This window comes from Neopsephotus bourkii, unplaced genomic scaffold (assembly GCF_033783945.1).
Source record: "Neopsephotus bourkii isolate Nb327-2 ecotype Australia unplaced genomic scaffold, CSIRO-AGI_Nbou_v1 NB_1067, whole genome shotgun sequence".
Taxonomy (NCBI): Eukaryota; Metazoa; Chordata; class Aves; order Psittaciformes; family Psittacidae; genus Neopsephotus; species Neopsephotus bourkii.
Window position 1 is genome coordinate 2,488,578 of NW_026901555.1, and position 23,951 is coordinate 2,512,528.

General features: G+C 47.5%; 2 protein-coding genes across 3 annotated transcripts in view; one reads left to right on the forward strand and one right to left on the reverse strand.

The window, feature by feature from the left end:
* SH3BGRL (SH3 domain binding glutamate rich protein like) overlaps window positions 1-23,951 on the reverse strand; it is a 170,870-nt gene that overhangs the window by 42,407 nt on the left and 104,512 nt on the right. The gene's annotated exons all lie outside the window — the stretch shown is intronic.
* HMGN5 (high mobility group nucleosome binding domain 5) lies at window positions 548-10,063 on the forward strand. 2 transcript variants are annotated; one of them, XM_061361929.1, is made up of 7 exons: window positions 548-581; window positions 785-836; window positions 2,177-2,206; window positions 2,679-2,708; window positions 3,609-3,659; window positions 7,938-8,081; window positions 9,358-10,063. In XM_061361929.1, exons 2-7 carry the CDS (start codon window positions 822-824, stop codon window positions 9,403-9,405), a joined length of 318 nt encoding a protein of 105 aa, XP_061217913.1. In that variant the 5' UTR covers window positions 548-581; window positions 785-821; the 3' UTR covers window positions 9,406-10,063. The 2 variants fall into 2 exon arrangements, with proteins under 2 accessions (XP_061217913.1, XP_061217911.1); XM_061361927.1 differs by lacking the exon at window positions 548-581 and having other exon boundaries at window positions 687-836.

Consider the following 23,951-nt stretch of genomic DNA (forward strand, 5'->3'; position numbering starts at 1 on the left):
CGCCGCGGGCCGGACAGCTCCTCCCGCCGCCCGCTCTCGGCGACGAGGCCGAGCGCCCCGCGGCATGGCGGCCCCCCGGCGCGGCGGGAGGGACAGGGCCGCCGCCAAGGCGGCCATGTTGTCGTCCTGCGGCCTGTGGTAACTTTCGGGGAAGTTTCTTTCCCGGCCTCTGGGGGGAACGCGGGGAAGGAGGCGGAGGCGAAAAGGGGGGGGGGGGGTGGTGAAAATCCGCGACCGCCGGGACAGGACGCGGCGGGACCGGTCGGAGAGGCGGCGGGCTGGGGACCTAAGGGGGTGTCCGACCCCGCTATCCCCCCGCGCTCCCGCCGCGCGCCGCGCTGGATCCGCCGGCGGCGGCGGTACCGTATTCACCGCGCGCTTTAGGCCGCGGCGCTGCGCAGACAGCGTACAGCCGCCGTCCCTCCGCCCGCCAGCGTCGCTCGCGCCGCGGCCGCCGCCCCGCCCCTCCTCGCCTTCGCCCCGCCTCCCCGGGCCGCTGCTCGGCAGCCCATTGGGCGGCGCGGCCGTCAGTCGGCGGCTGGGCCCATCTCGCGCTCCCCATTCATGCAGTTTGGTTGCGTGTTGGTGTATTTTACTGTTTGCAATAAAGAGGGGGGGATTTTTTTTTGTTCAGTTTCTGCTGCAATTAACTCTTGGTCCCTTTTATACAGCTTTTTTTTTTCCTTTTTTTTCTTTTTTTGTTCAATTTTGCAGAACGGTTGAAACAGTTTGGTTTTTTTTTTCTGGTGGTTACATTTATTTTTTTTTTTAATATCTTATCTAGATCTATATATTTTGCAATCAACTATTAAGGTGCAACTATGCCCAAAAGAAAGGTAAGTACGGAAACAAGGACAAAACAGGGGGAGAGAGAAGGGGAGCGATTAAAGCGGCGTTCGCAGAATTATCCGCGGGGTTTTGCGCGCGCGTGTGCGTGGATTTGGAGTTTTTTTCTCCTTTTTTTTTTTTTTTTTTTTGCATTTTTAATTTCCCGTGCATGTCCTAAAGCGGAGCCGGGGACGGGAAGGAGAAGGTCTGCGGCGGGTGTGGGGCTACCCGGGGCGGGCAAAGGGAGGCCGCGAGTTCACTTCGGGCCGTTTTCGTTGGCGAGGAGGAGGCTGAGCAGTGTCTCCATGCTGGATTACAAACAGCCATGGTGCTGCCGCTGCGCCTGTGGAGAGAGCACAGCCCGGCGCGGGAGGCTCCGCTGCTCACCCACCGCCCAAACCTTGGTCCCAACCCTCCCGGGCACCTCCGGGGGTATTTTAGGGCAGATCGGGTCCTTCCCCGGGAAGATTTGGGTCTAAATGGTGCTTCTTTCTCCTGCGTTTGCCTTTGTTCTCTTTTTTTTTTTCCTCCCACTTCTTGTCATACCAGATGGTTGTGCAATGGTAATTTGGAGCCATTAGGCGGCGCAGAATTTGAAACTGTCCTTGAAGGAAAGCGGGGAAGGGATTCACCACCATCATTAGGAACTTTGGCTTCAAGGCCAACACCGACTATTCCCTTTCCTCTCCTTCCCCACCCCCCGACCCTCCTCACTTCTCCCCTCAGCCGCGGGCACCGAGGCCGCCATCCGCCACTACCGGGGCTGGGCGCTTACGGCCGCCCCACTCGGCCTTTAGGGCTCGCTCCCGACGCCCCGCGGCTGAGGGAGGAGGAGAAGGAGGAGGCGGTGGCGCAGCCGCCCCCCCACCCGCCGGGCTCCTCGGCCGCCTGCGGGGCTTCGGTCGGTCCCGCAGCCCCCGGCCCAAGCCCCGGTTGGACCGGGGGCGGCGGAACCGGGCCGAAGCCCCGCGAGCGGCCGCGATCGCGTCGGTGCCGAGCGCCCGGCATTGTCCTTGCGCGGGGCCGGCGGCGACCTTGTTGTGGCAGGTAATTTGGCGGGAACTTTTTAAACGCGGCGACGCCTCTGCGTGATGACGTAACTCGGCGGCCCCGGGGCATTGTGGGAGTTGTAGTCTGTGGAGGGGGGGAGTCCGCCATCGCTCTCCTTGGCTGGGTACCGGTCTCCTCACACAGTAGGAGCAGGGAAGGGAGCCAGGAGGTGCGTTCATGTCTTCAGGGTGGCAATGGGTGTCCCTTGCTCAACCCTAGGCTCCCTTCAGGGCTGTGAGGGAGCTGACCACAGGGGATGGCGACACCTTCTTACCTCAGTCTCTTGCTTTGCTTGCAGGCTCCAGCTGAAGGCGAGGCAAAGGAGGAGGTAGGAGCTGCTTCTTCCATGATAGTCCCCATTCCTTCCCCAGTTACAAGGCCCCCACGCCTGCAGCCCCCAGGGGTGGGTTTGGGGTGCCTGTGCCCATCCCTTCACCTGTCACCTCAGATGGTTGCTGAGTGTCCCCGCTGCAGCCAGTGGCTCCACTGGGCTGAGGCCACTGGGCCCAGCGGAACATGTCCCCTTTAGCCAGTGGCTCAGTGACAAGAGTCTTCATGGCCCTGCTCCTGCAAGTAAAGAAACTTTGTTCCTTACAGTGTGCTAAAAGGAAGGTAGCATGGAGCGAAAACTATTGAACAAAGCTGCACTTTGGGGAAGTCATCACCATAATGGCCGTAATTTAATAAGTTCTAGAATCTGTATGGGGCTTCAAAGGGTCATTTTATTCTGGGTTGTAGTTCTGAGAAAGCACTGCTGTATATGCTCCCTGAATTTTAGTGACGCGTCTTTCTTTACACAGCCAAAGAGAAGGTCAGCTAGACTATCTGCTGTAAGTATCTTTATTGACTCTTTTCATATTACAGTCACGTAGGATGCTAAGTTCTAGGGGACAGTTATAGAGAAACTGTTTCATCTTTTCCCCACCAGTATTGTGAAAGGCATGGTTAAAGTATTGCAATATTTAAAAGTAAAAATTCCTGTTCTCTGTTTCTAGTCCTTGAGTATCAACACTTCACAGGCCTACTTTAGACATGTGTTAGCTAACATTCAGTCTGGATGCACGAGTATCCAAAGTCAAAGGATACAGATTTAAAGATGTGTTTGTTCTCTGTAGGTCTTCTCCATGCAAATACCTGCTCATAGCTCCATAAATTACCTGCTCTCTTCTTAATACTTGTAATCTGCCCAATGAACTTATGGGCCCAGCTGTTGGGTAAACTGAGACCTAGAGGGTGTAAATCTGTCATGTGGGTTCAGCCCAAAGTCACAGCCTTAAACAGGCTCATGGCAGCCTCTTCTGCAGACACTCAGTGCACCCAGCCCTTTTTTTAAGCCATCTTGGAAGTGCCAGGTTTGCTATTTAAGAGAGGAAGTACTTAATTTTAGTGAAAGCTAATCTGTGTATTCATACACAGGGCCATGTCCAAATGTAAATACCTTTATTTCTGACACACACTTGCCTTCACAGCAGACAGTAACACCCAGACACAGTCATGATCTACTTACTACTACTGCCAGCGTCTGTACCGACTACCATAACGTAGATTTGGAAACACAGGTTTGGATAACAAAACATGCTGATCTGTCTCTGATGTTTTCTCCTTTGTAATACAGAAGGAAGCAGTCAGCTCTAAACTACTTTTTGTTTTATAGATTTCAGAAGTTACCAATATATTACTAAAACATGTATAGCATTTGTCTGACTGTCTCTTGTGTATGTTTTGTGCAGAAACCTGCTCCGCCTAAACCGGAGCCAAAGCCCAAAAAGGCAGCACCTAAGGTAAGTGTTCAAGATCTCTCGAACTGAAGTTGTACTTCTCTTTCTCAAGGTGTTTGTAGAGGTAAAAACCCCATCCACAACTAGCCATTTTGTTTCTTCATCATTTTCTTTAAAGATTTAAGATTTAATTATGTGAGTTAAAAGAACGTGAAAGATGTAAGGATAATTTTATCCAGTTCCTAGTGAAGGAATGTGGTAAACTGAACAGGTTTTAAATCGGCTGTGATGAGGCTTTACTGCTTGCCTGGCAAGGCCATTCTGAAGTTTCATGTAATGTATTGCTGGGAAAACAGTGCTTTGAATAGAGATCGAAGAGTCAAGTTAGAGAAAGCATTCAAAATCATGTTTTTAATTACAGTTTCTTACCATGTTTTCATTGAAAGGCACGTTTTTCAGTTAGTTATGAGTTTATTGGATTTTAATCTGGAGATAAAGTTCTACGTGCCCGTTTTGTTAAGCTGGATATATTTGGAAATGTCAAAAATATTGGCATATCTGACAGTGTAGTTAAAAAAGAAACTATTTAAAGCTCTTTTTTGCTTTGGAAGAACAGTTTGAAATTTAAAAGGGGACAGTTGTGCAGTCCATGAGGTGTTCCTTATACCCCTTTTCTGCCAAACTCCCCCAGCGGTCACAGCTTGGAGGGCTTTTTTTAGGTCTATCTGTCAATATGCAGATTGAATAAGGATTTTGCAGCTGGGAAAAAGCCAAACACATAAAACCCAAACAACCCAACCCCAAACAAAATCCCCCAGCCCCTACCTTAGTGTTCTTTTTAGCCTGTTCCCATCGTACATGTTCCATTGTGGTTTCAGCAAGTCATACGGGTGAGTCACAGGTGCAGGAGGTGCTATAGTTACAGAAGGGGTTGATGGGCTGTGGACCAGGAGCTGTGCTCTATATGTTTAAAAGCCCTTGCAATAGCATATGGCACATAAGGCTTCCAGGTGATGAAAACTGTTCCACCTCCAAGGCCTTCTATACTGAGCAGCAGAGATGTCATGAGACATGGACAAGGCGGAGAACCTGGCTTGTAGTTTTAGGGACCCCACGTCTCAGCTCTGTAACCGCAGTGCTGTGTAAAGCAAGTTTTTCAGATAGGCGTCTCTGTGGTGCAGCCGTATGCCTAGATGCCATTCCAGAGGGCAGGGGAATCCAGGAACCCTGCTGCCCTGCATTCCTGTGGCTGTCAAGCATCTCCCTCTAGTGGCTGCTCCCCCCGGAGGAAGAGAGCCAACCATGGGTGGTTACTCTTCCAGCCCAAGTGACAGAGAGCTGGCTTGGGGATCTGAAAGACCTCAGCTTCTGCTGGTGACCTGTGCAGAGGTGCAGAGGTCAGCGCAGTTGCATATAATGCATGTTGTTGGTATTTTCTATTTTACAGTTTTTTTACATTCAGTTTTTATGGCAGCATCTCAGGGTTTATACAGAGAAGCTGCATTAATTGAATCTTAAATGTTGCAAAAGTAAGCATTCAGAACTCATAAGAGGAAGTAGTGGTAAAACAAGAGTTAATGGCTTTAGACTGAAAGAGGGTAGGTTTAGATCAGATATTAGGAAGAAGTTCTTCCCTGTGAGAGTGCTGAGGCCCTGGCACAGGGTGCCCAGAGAAGCTGTGGCTGCGCCATCCATGGCAGTGTTCAAGGCCAGGTTGGACACAGGGGCTTGGAGCAAGCTGCTCAGTGGAAGGTGTCCCTGCTTGTGGCAGGGGGTTGGAGCTGGGTGAGCTTTGAAGTCCCTTCCAACCCAAACCAGTCTGTGGTTCTATGAAGTTAAGGACTGTCAAAACTTAATTTTGTCCCTTACTGCACAAGCGTTACAATGTGGCTTCACTCTGCATTCGTAGACAGTCTAGTTCTGTTGGGAGTGCTGCCTTGGTCATTGCCCTGCACAGTGTACATCCATTGGACTTGGAAAGCATTGGCTCTCATGCTAGTTTGAGGTCAGGATAGTTGAGCTGTCTTTTTGGCTCTCTAGAGCTCCTGATACCAGATCAATGTCTGTGTAAAAGGTTATGTAGTAAGAATTGTGCAGGCATCTTTAATTCTTGTTTCCCCCAAGTGCTTTACTTTGCAACCTCTAGGTTCTTTAAATGTTCTATTTTTGTCTGCCAGAAAAGATTCTACCTTTTAAGCTCAAACATATTGAAAAACATAGAGCTGGGAAAGAAAGTTTTATCACTGTAAAACACATGACCTTATTGCTGAGTTGATGTTGCCATCTGTATAGAAAAAATAATACAATAGTATTAGCTCAGAACTAGCTGAGAGGATGGAAGGAGCTCGGAAATTGAAAAATAACATTGTTTCCTTGGGTATTTTTTTCCTGGTCTCACTCAGTTGTGGAAGGGGACTTGATCCCTTACAGAATAACTGTTGCCATGTCCCCAGGAATCTCAGATCTTGCAGAACAGAGCAGAGATCCTGGAATCCTTACTCACAGCTGTGTGCTGCCAGACACTTTCTCTCCTGTCAGTCCAGCTGTGGAAGCCAGTTTCTGTGTATTCTCAAATGCTTTCTTAAAAGGGGCTTTACAGGCAAAGAGCAGGCTACAGAGAATTGCAGTTTTAGCTCTGTTAATACTTTGTTTTTTGATGGGGTAAGGAAAAGACACCTTTCTTCAAATGCCCCCAGGCCCTTAAAAAACTTTTATGGCATACATTGGAAGAGCAAGTAACTAACACAGCTGTGCTCTTGAGTATGGAGCATACTGGTGCTGCTGGAGGAACCCTTCACAGTGGACTCCTGACTTGTGCTTCAGAGGTCTGAGGAGATCTGTTCAAGTGACAGAGAGCATACCAGCACCACAGTAGTATTGCAGTTTTAAATCTTACCGCCAAACAGTACCAGTACTTGGGGGCTAATATTACTGTGGTAGTTCCCTGTTTTCCTGCCTCTCTTTAGTATTGGAGGACTGTTCAGCCAATGGAGGTGAAAAGGAGTGAGTGGAGGCATGGTTTTTTCTTTCCTCCTCTGGTGACTCTTCCTTCTTTTGGAAAGACCCACTCCATATCGCTGGTAAATCAGTCCCCAGGGATGAGGAGAGGCCTGTTGGGAGTGGGCACGGCCTGGGAGAAGGGGACTTCTAACACTGTATTGCAGTAGAGTTTCCCAGATGGGCTGAAACCCCTTACCAAGGTCAGACTGGGGAGCAGGAGGTTAGACTGGGAAGAGACCCTCACCCATTTAAGTGCTGCTAACCTCCCAGCTTAAATGTTCTGCAGTATTGTAGGATGTGATATTAATTTTGGTGAATTTTTAATCATCAGTATCATGGGAGAATTAGGTGACTGCCCCTTATTATATTCCATATCCAAGTCCAACCGTTAGCAAGCAGCTGATTTTGAATATGAATTCATTTTATATACTAATAAGCAAGGTGTTGGAGTAAGAAAGTACACTTTTTGTAACTTCTAGCCACAGAGGCAACTCCATCTTCTGAGTAGATCTATATATATTCAGTAATCTGTTATCTTCACTTCTCTGTGAGCAGTAATTTTGCAGATACTTACGGTTCCTTTGTTGGAACTAGGTTAATCAAGAGAGGAACTAAGCTGGTTTACTTAGTGCAGTTACTTAGCGGCAGCAAGAGGCAGATCCTTGGAAGTGAAACTAATGAGAGTTGTGCTCATTAATGCACTGGGTTTGGGATCTGACCTTGTCATGTAGAAAACTGTTGCTACCAAAGTTGTAGTGTCAAGTTTTGCTTTGATTTAGCCTGATCCACATATGAGAATCTGCAGTTAGATAATAAATGCAAAGTTCTTGTTACTGAAGTGATGCTGTTGAGCCCCCAACTTGTCGATCACACAAGTGGCTTATTATAGTAAGGAATATTTCTGGCAGGGAAGGGGGAAAGTCCTTTGACTACAGCTTTGTTACAGTTTTCTAAATAGGCATTAATAGCACATCTGAAGTATTCTGGTATTTCCACTAGTTGTACATGTTCTTTTTGTTCTGTGGTATGTCTTTCAGCAGCACAGCAGAAGTACAGGCCAGTTCAACATTTTTTAGCTAATTTAATTGAATGCCTATTTAAAATAGGAATTCTTTTAACCCCAGCCATGGCTGCTTTTATATTATGTACTTCCAAGTAGCACATTCAGGACAGAACAGAAGGAGAGCACTTCTCCTTAGGAACTTTGATCTCATCTTTGTCAATAGGAAGTTCAGTGAGTAGAAGGGGGTTGTGTAGACTGTTTTGGAGCTTCGAAGGTGCTCATGTGGATGTACAGAGTGGAGTGTAGCATAACTGTATCACTATCTGTTTTCTTAACAGAAAGAAAAGGCAGCAAATGATAAAAAGGAGGACAAAAAAGCAGCAACAAAAGGGAAAAAAGGAGCCAAAGGCAAAGATGAAACTAAACAAGAGGATGCGAAAGAAGAAAACCACTCTGAAAACGGAGATACCAAAACTAATGAGGTACTTTAGCTGCAGTAAACGTGGGACTAAACACATATGTACTGGTAATAGAGCTGCAGGAGCTAATGGCTGGGCCTCCTTGTCAAAAGTACAGACAGACAAGCTGCAGTATCTGCACAGGGCAACTGCCAGGGAGAGCCTGAAAGAGTACCCTTCTCCTTCAGACTCAGTCCTGCTGTGTGCTAGGGCCCTTCCACAGGTGGTCTGTGCTGCTGTAATGCCCCTCTTGGGGTTGGCACAAGAACAACGCAGAACATTTGGGGAACAATAGAGCTCAGTCAGATTGCTCTCTAACCCTGAGCTGACTATGCATAGCCTCTCTGGGCTGCTGGATTGCCTCTTCTGCTCAGCACAGGTTGGTACTGTGCCAGAAATCTGGTTTTAAGTTTTACACAATTCTTTAAAACAATTCTTCGCCTCGGAACAATTCAACGAGAGATCTGCAAAACAAACTCGGTCTTGGTCTCTTGATCTGCAAGCCTCTTTCTTACAGGTTCTTACTGTATCAGCTGCTTACCAAAGAGCTGCCATTGGCTAGGACTGGCTACAAGCTTCACTCAGCTCCTGGTGGCCTTTTCCTAGCAGGTTTCTTGCTGACAGTAGGAGCACAGCATTTGCTGTGGGCTCCCTTTGCCCCGTAGGCACAGACCAGCCTGTTGTGTTCTCTGTTGCTTTTGACTGACAGTTATCTCTCTTCATGTGTCGAGTATCGTTTCCCAGTCAACAGGTTGTTTCTTCTTTCAATTTTAAAACTGAACTTCTTTTTAGCTTCTTTGCTACAAATTGCTATGGGAGTAATGTATTACAAAGGATCTGTGATAGGATCTTTGCAGTTTGGATGTGTTGACTTAAAAAGTAACGGCTGTTTTTGTAGAGAACAGATGAGGACCAGTTTCCCTGAAGTTTGGACAGTATCATGGGTTTATATGTAATTCTTATACTTTCCTGTGACTGACAGAGATGAGGACTTGAACTTGCCTTAGTGTATGACTGATCCTAAGCTAAAATACGTTCTAAACTTCTGCCTCTTTGGAGAGACTTAACATTCCCAAATTAACTCAGATATTAATGAATACTCATCTGTGTGTTAATTTTTAGATTTCTCAGCTGACATGGTGTTGTGTTGATGTTTTCTGTAGTGGCTGTGTGTTCTTGTCTGGCTACACAAGATGTTGTCCGTGTCTGTGCTAACAAATTAGTCTCTTTGATGCATGTTAGAATGGAATCCAATCAGCATTACCAATAATATTTCTATTCTTCCCAAACACTTTTATAGGCACCAGCTGCTGAAGCATCTGATGATAAGGAAGCCAAGTCCGAGTAATGTTAACCCTGCCCTATATCTCCATCATTTGGTATCCGTACCTCCATGCTGTATTGTTAACAGAGAGGAATATTTTTATCAACTATTTTATAAATGCAGGTTTTTTTAGCATGAATTTAATTATGGAACATCTTCATCTCGGTTACTTGGGAATTAAATCCCTAACAAAGAAAACAAAAACAAAAAAAAAAATCATTGTTTTTAAATTTTGTGATTGTAATAGTTTGTATGGTACATGGAAAGAATAAGTGGTGGTAGCTTTTGACTTCTGTCAGTGTGTCCCTTTTTGTGTAAGTCATGCTTACAGACTCCAGGTTTTAATTTTCCCCTTGTATGTGTTGTATGGTTTCTTAAAGTGGGGAGGTCTCAAAACAAATAACTGTGTTAAACATTCCAGTGGTTCTGTGGGTTGCTTTTATAAAGAAGGTGAGCTATTTTCATGAAAAAAAAAAAAAACCTAAGAGCTGGAAATCTGTTGTTTCCCAAATGTAATTTTATTTTGTCAGTTTTGAAAAAAAAAAAAAAAAGAAAATAAAGTGTAATCATGTTTTTAAATGAAATACAAACATTTCTTTTAAAAGGGCAGGTTGGTTGTATGTACCCACTGTTAGGAATTTTGCTGGATTTATCTTAATAAAAAAGACTCCTCAAAAGCTGATTGTGGTTTGTTGCTTGTGCTGCAAACGTACTGCTGCAATGCTACGGAATTCCTGCAGTAGTACAGGGCTTGGGGCTGAGGGGACCTGTGCAGCCAGAATGCTTTGGGCTGCAGCACGACCGGGGCTGGAGCCCCTCTCCTCCTCAGCTGTGCAAATGGCTGTACGGGCCAGCCTCTCGGGAGCTGGCATAGGAACAGGCAATGGCAGAGGAGCCGCAGAGCTGGGAACAGCTTCCAGGTGGAGGCTGAGCTTGTGAACTTCAGTACTTGCTCAAGCCAAGGTGGGATGCTTGGTGTGGTCCAGCGCACCTTGAGCAGTACAGATGTTACTGTAAACGCTGAAGGGCACGTCTGCTTTCCTTCCATGTGTCTGTTAACTGGACATTTGAGGGGGTCTTCTTTCCTTAGAAACATTGCAGAAGCTTAGAGACTACCACATTTACATCAAACCGTTATTGGTACAGAATAGTTTTCTGTTGGTGTAGGAATGTTCACAGTCCTGGTCAACATGCGTGCTTTCATAACTGCTATTTGTAGTTTTCTTTAACTGTGTATTACTCACAAAATGCTTTCTTAGACTCACGTATCTTCTCCTAGCATCATGCGTGTGTACAGAAGTGCCTTCCATCAGTGCAAGCTTTATTATTGTGGGAAATGACAGCTAAGCTGGCAGGTAGTTAAGAGGGGCTTTAGTATTGGTTTTTACCTTGCCTCATTTTTGTTGCTACGGCTATTCTATGCGCCTTTATTTAAAGACACTTCAAGTTTTCCTCTTAAAGCCTCATTTTATATAAAATCTCTTCACACTGATGACAAAATACATCATATATTTCATAAGAAGAAAAATGTCTGCAATGCAGAAACCTTATCTTTCGCATTAAATTGTTTCACAGCCCAGAAATAGGAAATTCCAGGAGCTTGCATATTTTTATCTGATACCCAAACCCGAGGCATTTCAACACATAGCATCCTGTATTAAATGTGTGTTTCAGGATCAGTACCCCAGGGCATCAGCTGCTGGATGATCTTTAATGTGGATTTAATTTTCAAGGCCTAAAGCACCAGGGATTTTTATTCCTGCTGCACCACCTTCATTTGGCAGAACTGCTCTCAACATATCAGGGTTAACTGGGCCAGAGCTCCCTCAGCAGCAAAGGTGAGAGAGTATTTAAGGGCTTTCTCCTTTGCAGGATATTCCCTATCTGCAGTGACTTTCAGGCATACTCTGGTCTCTCCTGCAGTGAAAGCTGATGGAGAGAAGTAGCTGGAACCCCTTTCCTGGTGGAAGCCTGGTGAGATGCATGGATAAAACCAGGGAGATTCGGAATGTCCCCATTAGAACACGATCCAACAATAGTTCAGATGTCATCCTGACACTTTCACATCTAAAAATGATTGACTGGATTTAGCCTGCTTTTGAGTAGTGAACAATCACAAGCACAGCGGTATGCTCTGCATATGTGGTACAATCATTTTTAGGGTCTGAGTGGATACTGTTTGAAGCTGATGAGAAATACCAATGGGCCTCTACTGCCTCAGGGAGAAAATGGACATTGGAATGAAATGTTTTATACTTGTGTATCATCTCCCTGCCCCCCCAGGTTTCTCTAAAAGGGCTTGAAATAGCAGCTCCAGGTCTGCAAGGAAGGTGAGCGCCTTCTCCAAGTCTTGGTACCACTGAACCATTTCTCTTTAGCTTCAGTCACTGAGCACTTCAAGCACTGTTATTTAAATAACAGCAGACACTATGAATATGGATGATATTCTTAGCAAAGGGCTCATCTACATGCCAAGGTATCACCAACCCCTCGTACGCTAATGGAGGTCGTTCCGTATGTCAAGGCATGTTTCTCCATTTTCATCCGGAGGTTGCTCCACCAAAACATACAATTGAGTGTTTGGTTTTGTTTATTTCTTCCTCTCCTAGTGCCAAGGCGAGAGTTGTTCTTAATTCTATAACTATTGTTCTAATCAGGCTCCTGTTTCAAATAAGTACTGAAAATTGCTTCACTTTTCAGACAAACCTCGCTCAAATTCATAACTTCTCTGAGCCATGGGGTATTGAGCGAGTTGCACAACTGAATAGACCGCCTGCCTTGTGCCAAGTCCTCCTCATCTGTTGGTCCTGATGTCTAGACACCAAATCGAAGGCAAGCTCCATGTCAGCTTGCAGGCTTCGCTTAGCTTATGGTTGTCCCAAAAGCAGAGGTTTTGAAGGGAGAAAGCTTTTCCACTGCCCAGTCAGCTGGGTGCACCCACTTTTGGGTTCAGTTGCAGTATGTGGGAAGCCACCTTCCCCATGATCCTTGGGTGCCACTCAGCGGTGCCCTTGGTGCGGGTGGGATATGTCTGCCCGTTCCAGTGCTGTTTATGAAAGGTTGGGATTGTTGCTCAGCAGTCAAAAGCACTGCAGGAGCTTGATTATTGCTATTAATCCTAACAATTAGGGCCTTAGAAGATGCAATGCGGTGAGGAGATTCATGAGTCTAAAGCTAGTGATGGTTCTGAGGGGATATAAGGGTGTTTTTAGCTGCGGGGAAAGATTTACAGTGAGGCTGGGAAGAACCTGCAATAGTGAGATGCTCGGGTAGCTCATGGGTTATCAGACAAGACATGGGTGCAATTGTTGGCTTGGATTTTGTAGTGAACATGGTGCAAGGAGGCATTAATGCTGGTTATAATGTTTTGGATACTCTTTTTGAGGTAGTTTGAAAACCTTACAACCTGTTTATCATGCAGACAGTGAGCACTTCTGATGCTGTTACCTGCTAAGCAGGAAACCTGCAAATCCTCACATCTTACATGCAGAGACAACCCAAGGTGAATGCAGGCTGCAGTGTCCCAGTGCTGAGAACCGGAGTGACCAGTGCCAGGCCCAGGACAAGTCGTAGCGTTGAGAGCAGGGGGTTGGAACTGGATGAGCATTAAGGTCCCTTCCAACCCAAACCATTCTGTGAGAGGAGAGCAGAGTGGTTACAATGGGAATCAGTGCCTGGGGCCACGTTACCCTGTCACATAGAAACACCGACAGCGTACAGTGGCAACGTCAGTACAGTGAGCTGACAGTGAACAATGACCCCATTGTAGTGCAACACTGAGGGGATCATGTTAATGTTTCAGACTTGTCTTACTGCGGAGGGGGTTCCTCATAATGACTTTATTTAGTAGCAGTCATTGGGCAAGCAAGGCTCTTCACTAGGATTTTTGTTTTGTCATCCGTGCCAGGCTTGGTGCATTAATACAGCTCACGATGTAACTTTTGGTGCAGGCTCCTAGCTCAGCATGGGGACAAGAGAACTTCAGATGCCTTTGAAGTTTAAAAGAAAGTGCTGAGACTTCCCATTCCTTGCAATAATGCATGTTCTTGTTGGATCCTCAGCAGAACTTGGGCAAGCATTTGCTTATTGTTTGGTCAGAACAATGAAAGGCTTCTAAAAACACTGATCACCATCCTGGAAAGTGAGCTCTGAAATAAAAGGAAGTGTCTCCAGACTTTCCCAGTGTCCACCATTAGCAATGTGCTGGGGCAGCAATGGGAGAGAAAAAGCATGGCAGAAAACAAAAATCACAGGGAGGTCCTTGGGATTAAAACAGAAGGGTAAATGGGAGAAAGGAAAAAACAACCCAGTCCACCCATGCCACAAACAAGGCAGGGTTTAGGTACATCCTGCATCCACCTCTGCTCCTTTGACTGAAGCGACTGCACGCAGGAGCCAGAAAATCCGACAGGTCTGATTTGCAGAACAAGAGCAACTCCCTGGTAGTTAATGGAGTTACACTGGTGTTAATTTGATGAAGCAGAAAGAAAATTGAATCCCCTGAATAGAAGCGGATGGCTCTTCTTTCTAACTGTCCCACTGGTGATGTTCCTTCCCCATGCAGCTGGTGTGGGAGCCCCTGCTCTGAAACCTGATGCTCTGGACAGGCTCCAGAGAGCCGAGAACACCCTGTGGGCCTCGCTGATGCCTGACTCTCCAAGAGCCTCTCCTTTGGAGAGAACAATGTCAACATGGCATCCGGCCAGAGACCATCCCAGTGCCCCAGGGAGACGGGAGCTGGTCACCAGCACGCATGGAGCCGGGTGGCGGCAGCCAGGGGTGGCTCTGTGGGCCACCATCCCCTGCTTTTGAAGCAGTGTGGTTAGGACTGGGCTGCTCCACAGCCTTCATCCACCCTGACTGAGCCAACACTGCTGGAGGAGTACAGCGAGGGATGAGGATCGCAGGGGACTGCAACGCTGCCTTCCTCCTGTGGCACCAGCGAGGGGATTGCTTGAGACGTGTCAAGGGAAATATGCCTTGGGAGACATGGTCCAGTGTGAGGTGTCCCTGCCCATAGCAGGGGGTTGGAACTGGATGATCTTAAAGTCCATTCCAACCCTAACCATTCTATGATTCTATGTGATGTCCAGATGTGCTAGCGTGAACTTCAGAGTGACGTAACACCTGAAAGCGGTGAAATGGAGTAGGTGCATGTGTGGTATAAAGGGAATTGAATCACAAATTAGAAAGCTCTCTTTCTGAAAGAGTGGAAATCAAACTCACACTATAAAGCCCTCAAAGGCATGTTAATACAATTGGACACATGTTAAACATTTCCAGACGGTCTTAAAAGAAGGAGGGGGGAAAGAAGCATAAATAACACAGGCAGAAATGCTGCATTGAAACTTAAAAACAGAGTGGTCAAGATCACTTCTCCCTCCCTGTGCCAGCATCCCCAGCGGTGGGTGCCCATCCCAGGGCCCGGATCCTTGGTTTACCATAGGGGAAAGGCCTCCCGGCCAAGCGAGGTGAGTTGCTTTCGTTAGGGGTGAAGGGTAACGCAAGCCTGGAATTCACAGAGCTGCTTGTGAGTTATTTGAGAGCCAAACCCCAGAAAAATGGCCGGGGTTTTGTTTGTTTAACATTAACAATTCGGGGAGGGGGTGGAAGTACATTTCTTGGAGCTAAAACCAGATGTGAGGCATCTCGGCCACAAAGCTTTCTGGTTCTCTTCTGTTTGTTTTTCCCCCGCTAAGATAAAAGAAACTGCAGAGAAGGTTTAGATTGCGGCACCGCTCAGATTTCATCCTGGCTACAAGGGTTCTGGCAGATGCTGCTCTACAAGATCACAAATGATCTTCTCTTTTACTGATACGGGGCTGCTCTTCCCCATGGCACACATCTCACAGTTAGAGAAGGGTTGTCACTGAGCCCAGGACTGACCCTCATTGCCAGCTGGCATGAAGGTTGGTTTGATTTCCTCCTTTGTATCACCATAACTACCTCCGCAGAGGTGCTGGCCATGGCTACATTGCGACACTGTGGTTCTGTTTCTCATCTGCTAAGGAGCAAAGGCTGGAGTCACCCCCCAAGCCTCGGCAGCCCTGTCCAAGGGAGATCCTGCAGGATTGGCCTTCCTCTAAGGCCACCTCCTATAAATCTTCCTGTGCTGCAAACAGAAATGTGCAGATCTAGGCCAAGCTTTCCCTGCTCCGGTGTCACCACCCGTGCTGTTACAGACCGGGTGCATCAATGCGGATTTTTGGAGTAAACACTGACTTTTCTGTTCTGTGTTTACTCCTGTGTAGCCCAGTGGGGTCTTCACTATACCTGGAGCATTACCCTGGGAGTAATTAAAATCATTAACAAGTGTAATTAACTGTTGGAGGGAAAAGGAGAGTTTTAGCACATTATATCACCAACAATTAAATAAATTACCCTTTTTGTCTTGAAAAGAATTGGCAGAAGGGGGGAAAAAAGGAGGAGGGAGATGTATAAACTCATGCAGTGGCACGGAGAAAGTGAATAGGGGTCGATGGCTCTTGTGTTGGAAGACAAAGCAAACAAAGGGGCATCAAATGAAATTACCAAGTGGCAGATGCAAAACGAACATATTTCACACAATGTGTAATTAAGCCGAGGAACTCATTGCCCAAATGGATCCCCAAAATCACCGTGGTTTAGAAAGCGATGACACAAATTCTTGGAAGATGACCCAGTGAGTGGGGCTGTTGAACACAAAGACACATCCCCAGTGAAGGACGGGCCAAGCACCAAACCATGGGAGGATGGGAGAGGACCTGGAGCCATCCCTTGGCTCTGCCCTTCCCCATCACCTCCGGCTAGAGCTGGAGGTAACGGGACACGGGTTTGTGCACACCTTTGGCCCTCCTCAAAAGGAGGAAAGCTGGAGCACTGTTAAAGCACACATGGCTCTGGCTGTTGGTGGGGACAGACACACAGTGTGCAGGTGACCGAGGTACCGCAGACTGCTGCATGTGTCCCTGCCAAGCCCTGTGCTGCTGCTGAACCCTGGCTTCTCAGCAACTGAAGGTGAGGAATGCATCAGATACCCATCTCCCACTGCTGCTCGATTTGGGCTCAGGAAGTATTTCCAACCCCCTTTTTGGCCCATCTCAACTATGAGTCTTTCTAGCTTCATTTAGTGCTCTAGCCTCTAGGTGGTGGTCATGTCTGAATGTTCTTGTGTAACTGCTGCACAAACCTAACTTGATAATCAGGGAGGCTCCTGTGCATTTGAGGTTAATCAGCTGGGTGGGAGGGTGGCAGCACTGTGAGCAGGAGCATGTTCCACAGCTCCTAACACCACTGGATTTAATACTGTGTCCCCAGGGATGCTGCTGTGCAGCACTGGGTGATGTGGTGGGAGCATCTGTATCCCAGCTGCCGCAGTGGGAACACCCGGTGAGGCTGTACAAGCACAGCAGAGACCACAGGGCCAGCCATGGCGTGAGCTGGGGCTGCAAGGCCAAATACATCCGCTATTCTCCCCCATTGTTCGGAAGCACAACATCCCTGCGAGAGCCTGAACCCTCTGGGGTGACAGCGCTGCTCCCTGCCAGCCCTGCAGCCTCTTCAGTGTGGAAACCGGGGGTCCATGTGTCCCCGTCCTCTGCTCCTCATGTCAGGGACCAGTGGTTGAACTTTGGGCAGCCACCATGCATTCCCTCCGGATGCAGGAGACCCTGCAGGCACTGTGGGTTCCCAGTGGGATGCCCATACTTCCCTGATGCCCCGGTGACAGGGATGGTGGTTTGTGCCAGTTCTGTGGTGCATAAGAAGTGAGAAAGTGCTCTTGGTTAATAATTTCCACATCCTACTTACTGGAGTATGTGAGCTTGGAGGGAAAAGAAACAGCAGTCTGTAGAAATCCAAGTGGATACAGAGATGTGGTCATGGCCTTGTTGCAGTCAACAGAAATTTCCCCATCAGGTTTAACAAGGTGAGGATTTCATTCTCTAAACCTTTGTACAAATGTAACGTGCTGGATGAACGGTGATACTTGTTATTCATAATGAAACTATGGAAAACCAGGCCAGCTGGCCAGGGAGGCAGAGGGTCATCCACGGAGGGTATGGAAGTTAAGCATAGCAAAGCCTTCCTGGTGCCTGCTCTTCTTCCAGAAGTTTTCCACCTACAGCAGCAGGTGGAAAGCAGCAGCCATCACTTGTTGTGTGCTGAGATCTAGGTGGGATCAGACAGGACTATCCTAGATCCACCGGTTCTGCTGCAAGCGTGCCAGTTTGGCTCAGCTGCCTTTTTGACTGAGATCTAGCACCTCTCATGTGGTCCAGGTCTCTCAAACAGGTGCGTTCTCTTCTCATTTCTTCCTTGGGCTTTTCAATCCATGGGCAGCTGCAACCAACAACATCAAGGCAGAAAACCCTGGCTGGTTCTGCTCTGGTAGCACCTTGCCCTCTGCTATGCCCAGCTGTTCATCACGACACAGCCATTAGAGCATGCATTGATTTATGTTTATTTAGGATATCTCATATATATCTTCCAGGTTTTGCAGAGAAGAACCTTCTTCCACAAAATAGAGTGACAATAGAGGAGCTGAAAGAGAAAACCAGGGGCAAGTAGGCTGTTGTATCAAGGTCTTCTGCATGTCCATCCCTGCAGTCTTCTGTGTCACAGGAGGTTTGTCCATCTGACGTGAAAACAGGGTCACAATCATCCAAAGGAGAGACTGTAGCTCATCTTTAATTCAAGACTTATTTTAAAGATCCCTACTTTGGTCTTAAATGAATTGCAGGTGCCAAAGTGCCGAGCTGCCCTTTGATATTGGGAGTCATCTTTCCAGAGAAGGAGCCTTTGTTTCCATGTCCACAGTGAAGAGTTAGGACACACACAAGTCCGTGGGCGCTCAGCTCCGTAACAGAAGTGCAATCTGGTATGTGAGTGTTCAAAGCTGTAGCTAATGGCTTTTCTTGCACCACGAGAAACATACATAAACTGGGCTGGAAATGATCTGCACTGAAATACCACAAGAACACGATCCTGCAAGAGCAGCCTAATGAAACCCAGAGCACTGAGCGCTAGGAACAACCGCAACAAAACCACCCTCCCTCTTTCCCAGCCCTCTCTCGGCATGCAGCTGCGAGCCCGGTGGTGAATTCGGGGCAGATGGTGTCCTGTTGGTGCGGGGCTGCGTGAGCCGGGTCCGACCCACCGCTGCTGCCATTCGTATGGACATGGTGTAGAAACATTAACCAGAAACAACTGGTTTAATGGTGCTGGGGGGCATGTGCCGATGGCTGGAAGAGGTCTTGCTTGTGCACAGGTCTGTGGTGGCTGCTCCTGGGGACGTTGGTTATGGCCGCGGTGCTAATCAATAAATTAAAATGGGTCTATGAGGGCATCTCATCAGCGCATTCTTCAAAAGACAAATGTATTTGATGGAGTGGAGAATAGCTGCTCACTGATGTGATTTCCTGGGTGCTGCGCTCGCTCCCTGTGGCTGGCACCCGTCCCCTGCCTCACTGGGATATGAGCTGAGCTGGGATGCCCAGTGTTGGCTGCAAAGTGTCCTGACCTCAGCATCCCAGCATGTCCTTGGGAGAGCAACAGTGTGCTCATTGGTGCAGCAGCAGTGGGTATTACCTGCAATGTTTTGTTTATAGTTTATATGTAATATATATCATATATATAAGACCTTATATATATGAAATATACATGTGTGTGTATATATATATATGTATAATGTGGTTGTAGATCCCATTTTTTTAAACAGGAGTGGTTCCATGGTGGGTGCTAAAGCCCTGTTTGCTATCCCCAGGGGCTGTTCACCCCTTGGCAAGAGCCCCCACAGCTGCTGCTGCCCCCAGCGCCCTCCCCCTGCTGGTTCTTCTCTCCCATCATATTTGGTTATTGCCATGTTCAGCCCTCGACTCTCCAGCTCGCTCCACTGAAGATCTGCATGACAAAACCACCGACTTGAGCTCGGTTTGGTGACCGCTTCACCAGGAACCTCAGGAGTTTCATCAAAAGCTTGGATGATTTTAGGGCCTAGGTTTTTATTCATTACAGCATTGCCTGACAAAGCCCATTACATCATCCGTTTGGAAGAGAAATTCTCTGCAGCTGCTTGTGTGGCGCAGGGGGGGTGTTGTTTTAAAAATAAGACAGATTTTTGTTTTCTTTCTTTCAGGGCAATTTTCCTCCCAATTGCTGGAAAACGGTATGCTAAAAGGCTTAAAAAGTGGAAAGGAAAAGGGTAGCACGCAGCAGTTTGAACCATTCATTTTTTTCTCTTATTAATTCCTTTCCAAAGACCAAGGAGGGGGAGAAACAGCCCCATTACCCCGCGCATCCAGCGTTCCCAGCCAGGCGTGAAAAGCAGAGCCAGTGTCATGGCAATGGCAGATGGCACGAAGTGGGAGGGAGGGCTCCATCCCGACCTCCGGATGGACCACACTCCTAATTAGCTCTGGAGCAGAGAGTAATTAAACCCAGAGGTAAGGAAAGTGATTACTTTTCCTGTTGCAGGGCACTTGCAGGGGAGAGCCGGCAGGGATGGTGTGCAGGCATGGGATTCCAGCCCCACACCAACACTGGGCAATGAACTCTATTCCAGCTCAGCCATCCTGTGCTGCCAGGGAGCAGGGAACATGCACCAGCTAATCTTTCTCCAAATGACCATGAGCTTTAAAAGATGAAAGAAAATGTGGCATTGCAAGGAAATACCAAAGGAATTGGGAGAGGCAGCGTCCGAACTCCGTGCCAGTGACATTCAAATGTGCCATATTTAACTATTTGGTGGTGTGGCATCTCACTATTCAATGCACCTACTTGAACTACTTTTCCTTTCCTGTACTTTTCCTTTCCTACTCAGTTGTTCTGGAGTATTGTGTTCTGGTAGGTAATCTCATTGCTTTTAATCCACTTTCTTTCCTTTGCTCCAAAAGAAGCAGTTGGAAGTAAATTATTTTTGTTGCAGTTGAATTGGGGCAAAGCTCTCACAAAGCAAGATTTGTGAGTGAAATGCACACAGAGTACTACCAAAAATACTTGAGTTCCTCATTCACTGCAATCAGAAGAGTACTGGGGGAACAAGCCATAACTTGGTAGCTGTGTATCATTGGATGTCAGTGCTCTTAGACTTCACTTTGAAAAAAGCCCAAGCTAATGAGCGGCAGCACCATCACACACATCCTGCTCTGGTTATCTAATTTCAATCTCCTCTCTGGCAGGTTAAAGCCATTCCCCTTGGCCTGTCCCTACATCCCTTGTCCCAAGCACCTCTCCAGGTTTCCTGCAGCCCCTTTAGGCACTGGGGCTGCTCTAAGGTCTCCCCTTCAGGAGCCTTCTCTTCTCCAGGCTGACCCAGCCCAGCTCTCTCAGCCTGGCTCCAGAACAGAGCTGCTCCAGCCCTCGCAGCATCTCCACGGCCTCCTCTGGATGCCTGCTGTCCCTGGGAGGATCACAGTGAAGAACCAGAGCACCAAGGAAGCGCTCTATTATTGTAAATGTATTTATTTTTGCAGCAGCTCATCTCTGCACAAGCCAGAAGTCCCAACGTGCCTACACAGCCACGTCTGCTGGCGCGTCCTGCGGGGTGTGCGGGGCTCTCCTAGGGTTTTATGAACGGGTTGAACTTTGCCAAACAAATGGGAAAAATCGTGGCTCTGCAGAGCCTTCAGCACTTATTGACACATTTACAGCCAGCCGCCCTGTGCCCGGCACGCAGGGAATGGCTGGGGTTTGCATAACGCCAGCTGCCTTTTTACTTGGCTTAAAATAGCTCCGGCCCTGGGTCTCCCATCACCCGCTGGAGCACTGGGTACATCTCTCCATCTGAATCATTATCAAAGTCCCTGGGGATAAGAACGATTTTCAGCATAACGTGGCAGCCTATCGTCCTGATGAACTCAAAATCAAATGCCACCAGATCTCTGCAGCCTACCTGAAACACCAGGCAATTTCTATTTCTTTTTTATACCAGATTAGTCAAGGCTTGCTGCAGGGCAGAAACATGGGTGCTGTGCTTCCTGTGGCCTTTATGTTTTACCCCATAAATGCTCTTTGCCTTGACAAGGAGGAGAGAAGCCAAATGGGACACCTCCTATTTGCTGCCAGGGGTTCCCCGCTAAGGAGCCGCCAATGCTGCTCCAGCTTGGTGTAGCACACAGCCACGTCCATACCATAGCACGATTCCCATCAAGGCTTCTCTGGTGTAGAGATGGCCAAAGCTATTCACTCCAGTTTCAAAAGTGGCCAGGATTATCAGAGAACTTGGGAGCATTTCACCAGCAGTGTTGTGGCTCAACCACCATGGGTCTCAACCCAGCTGGGATGCCCATAGGATGAAAAACAGGCTCTCATGAGAGGGTTTGATATTCCCAGATGTAACTATGGAATTTCCACCCGTTGCTCCTATTTAATGCAGAAACAACGGCAAAACAAACCTGGCTGGAGGGAACAAACATGGAGCCAGCATTTGGGCCTGCCTGAAAGAGGTTAACACTATGTCCATGAAAAATACTTAGCCATAATTAGTCCCCAGTCATTGCCTTGAGCTTCACATATTAATACTCTGGATCTCACATCTGTCAAAATAACTTACTTATCAGCAGCTCTCGGCTTTTCCTGCTCTGTAGCAAACGCATATTAACTTCTGTCTTTAATGGGGTTTGTGATTTTTTTAACACAAGAGAATAAAGACCGAGCTGATGGGCAGTGGCACGGAGGGCTCGTTCAGCAGATGGAGGGAGCCAGGAGCAGCTCCTTGCTATCCCTAAAGCAGATACATCTGCTCCTAATGACGGCCTTAATAGCCCGATTTATTTCAGTTACTAGAGAAGGGAATCTTAGTAAATTATGTCAGATGAGTGGGCTCTTTCTTTTCCTGGAAAATAACCTGCCCCCCTCCCCAAAAAGGAGGGGGGCAGTGGGCTGATTGGCACTGCTGCACTAAGCCTATTTACTGTACAAAGGGGATTTAACTCCAAATTTCAAGCACAATTTAAGGCAAATGCTAAACATGAAAATGGTGCTAGCACCACGCTATTAAGAAATGGGTATAAAATGCATTTGAAGTCTAAGTTGCTGATTTCTTTTCCCTCCTTACATGGAAAGAGCTTACCTGTAACTGTAATATGCACAAGGTTATTTTTTTAAAATCCAAACAAATAAGACCCAGAACACTGAGGCTGAGCTCAGCTGCCATCCTTGCCCTCAGGGTTGGATATGCCATGCTCCACCACAGACATGGGCAGCATCCACCAAGGAAATGCCCATTAAAGAGAAGGAACCTTCCATGGGCACAGACAGGGATGTGGCCAGACAGGGGAATACAACTTGTCCCTGGGTCTTCTGTCTTCTTGTGTTTGCATTAGACAAGCCAAGAGAGTAATTAGCGTCATCAACTGCTTTTTGGCTTTAGAGATCAGAGGCAGCTCCTCACTAAGTTCATAACAATTTCATTCTTTTTTCTCTTGAACGTGGTGTTTCTGCCACTCACCTTCCCTTTAGGAAAGGCATAAAATAGTGACTGCGTTTCTCTATGGGATTGACTCCCATCAAGGCTCAAATTGAGCCATGGCTAAGAAAGCCCCTTTGCCTCCACAACGAGTTGCAGAAGAAAGGCAGAGCTGGGCAAAGACAAGCAGAAATGCTTGTGAAGAAAGTGCGGGCTTGAAAAGAGAGGCTTAGCAGAGGTGCTCATCAAGGGATGCTGGACTTTGGGTCTAGGACCTCATGCTGCCCATGAAGCACCTGCCCCCGTTTCTCCCCCTAATGTAAGAAACCCTCAGGATGTGATCACTCACATCAAGAAGGGACACAGCTGCTATCAGCAAGGGAATACCATCTGCAAGGGGACTGGCTGAACAAGCTCCAGAGCATGCCAGGCAAGCACTGCGAATGCACGGATGACCTGAAGGAATGCAGAGATATAGGGAAACCTCTGCCAGCTGCTTTCCAGGGGGAATGGGCTGGGAGACTTCCCACAAGGGAGATTAAGATCTTGGCTGGAGCAGAAACTACAAATGCTGAGGTCAAATCATGAGATGCAGCTGCAACACCTCTGACTGAAGGTGGCTGGATGAGGAGTGCAGGTCGTGGAGAGATCATAGCCTGGACATGGATGCCACAATGAGTGATTATCCACAACAACCCAAAGGTGACAGGGAGGTTCCTGGGGCTTGATGGCTGTATGTATTACCCATCTTCAAAAACCAGAAGTGGGGAATTACAGAGCCTAAAGGAGATACCTGGGAAGGGAGCAGGAAAAAATTACTTGCAGTGATCCTTGGAGATTAATAAACTTACAAAAAAGCAGCTGGTGTGGATCTGTCAAGATCAAATACCATCAAAGCAGATGAATTTATGTTATAGTTGGCCCAGTAGTGAAGGGAGGAGCAGTGAGCATATTGTGCCTTTTGAATGGTTTCTGACAGCATCTTATACACCATTCTGATGGGTGAATGAAGACAGAGACAGGCTCGGCTCAGCACATACGTGTTTGGTGCAGAAGAATCCTTCACCTCCCACCATGTCACTGTCACTGCTCTGCCACCTCCCTACAGCCTCAGGTGAGGGAAAGAGCAAAAAGGAAGATCTATGTCCTATATCACTGCTTGGATGTAGGTGTTATCCTTCCCTCT

Coding starts and splice junctions, on each gene's coding strand:
- HMGN5 (XM_061361929.1), top strand. Junction 2,207..2,678: donor AAGGCGAGGCAAAGGAGGAG/GTAGGAGCTGCT, acceptor TTCTTTACACAG/CCAAAGAGAAGGTCAGCTAG. Junction 8,082..9,357: donor GAGATACCAAAACTAATGAG/GTACTTTAGCTG, acceptor ACACTTTTATAG/GCACCAGCTGCTGAAGCATC.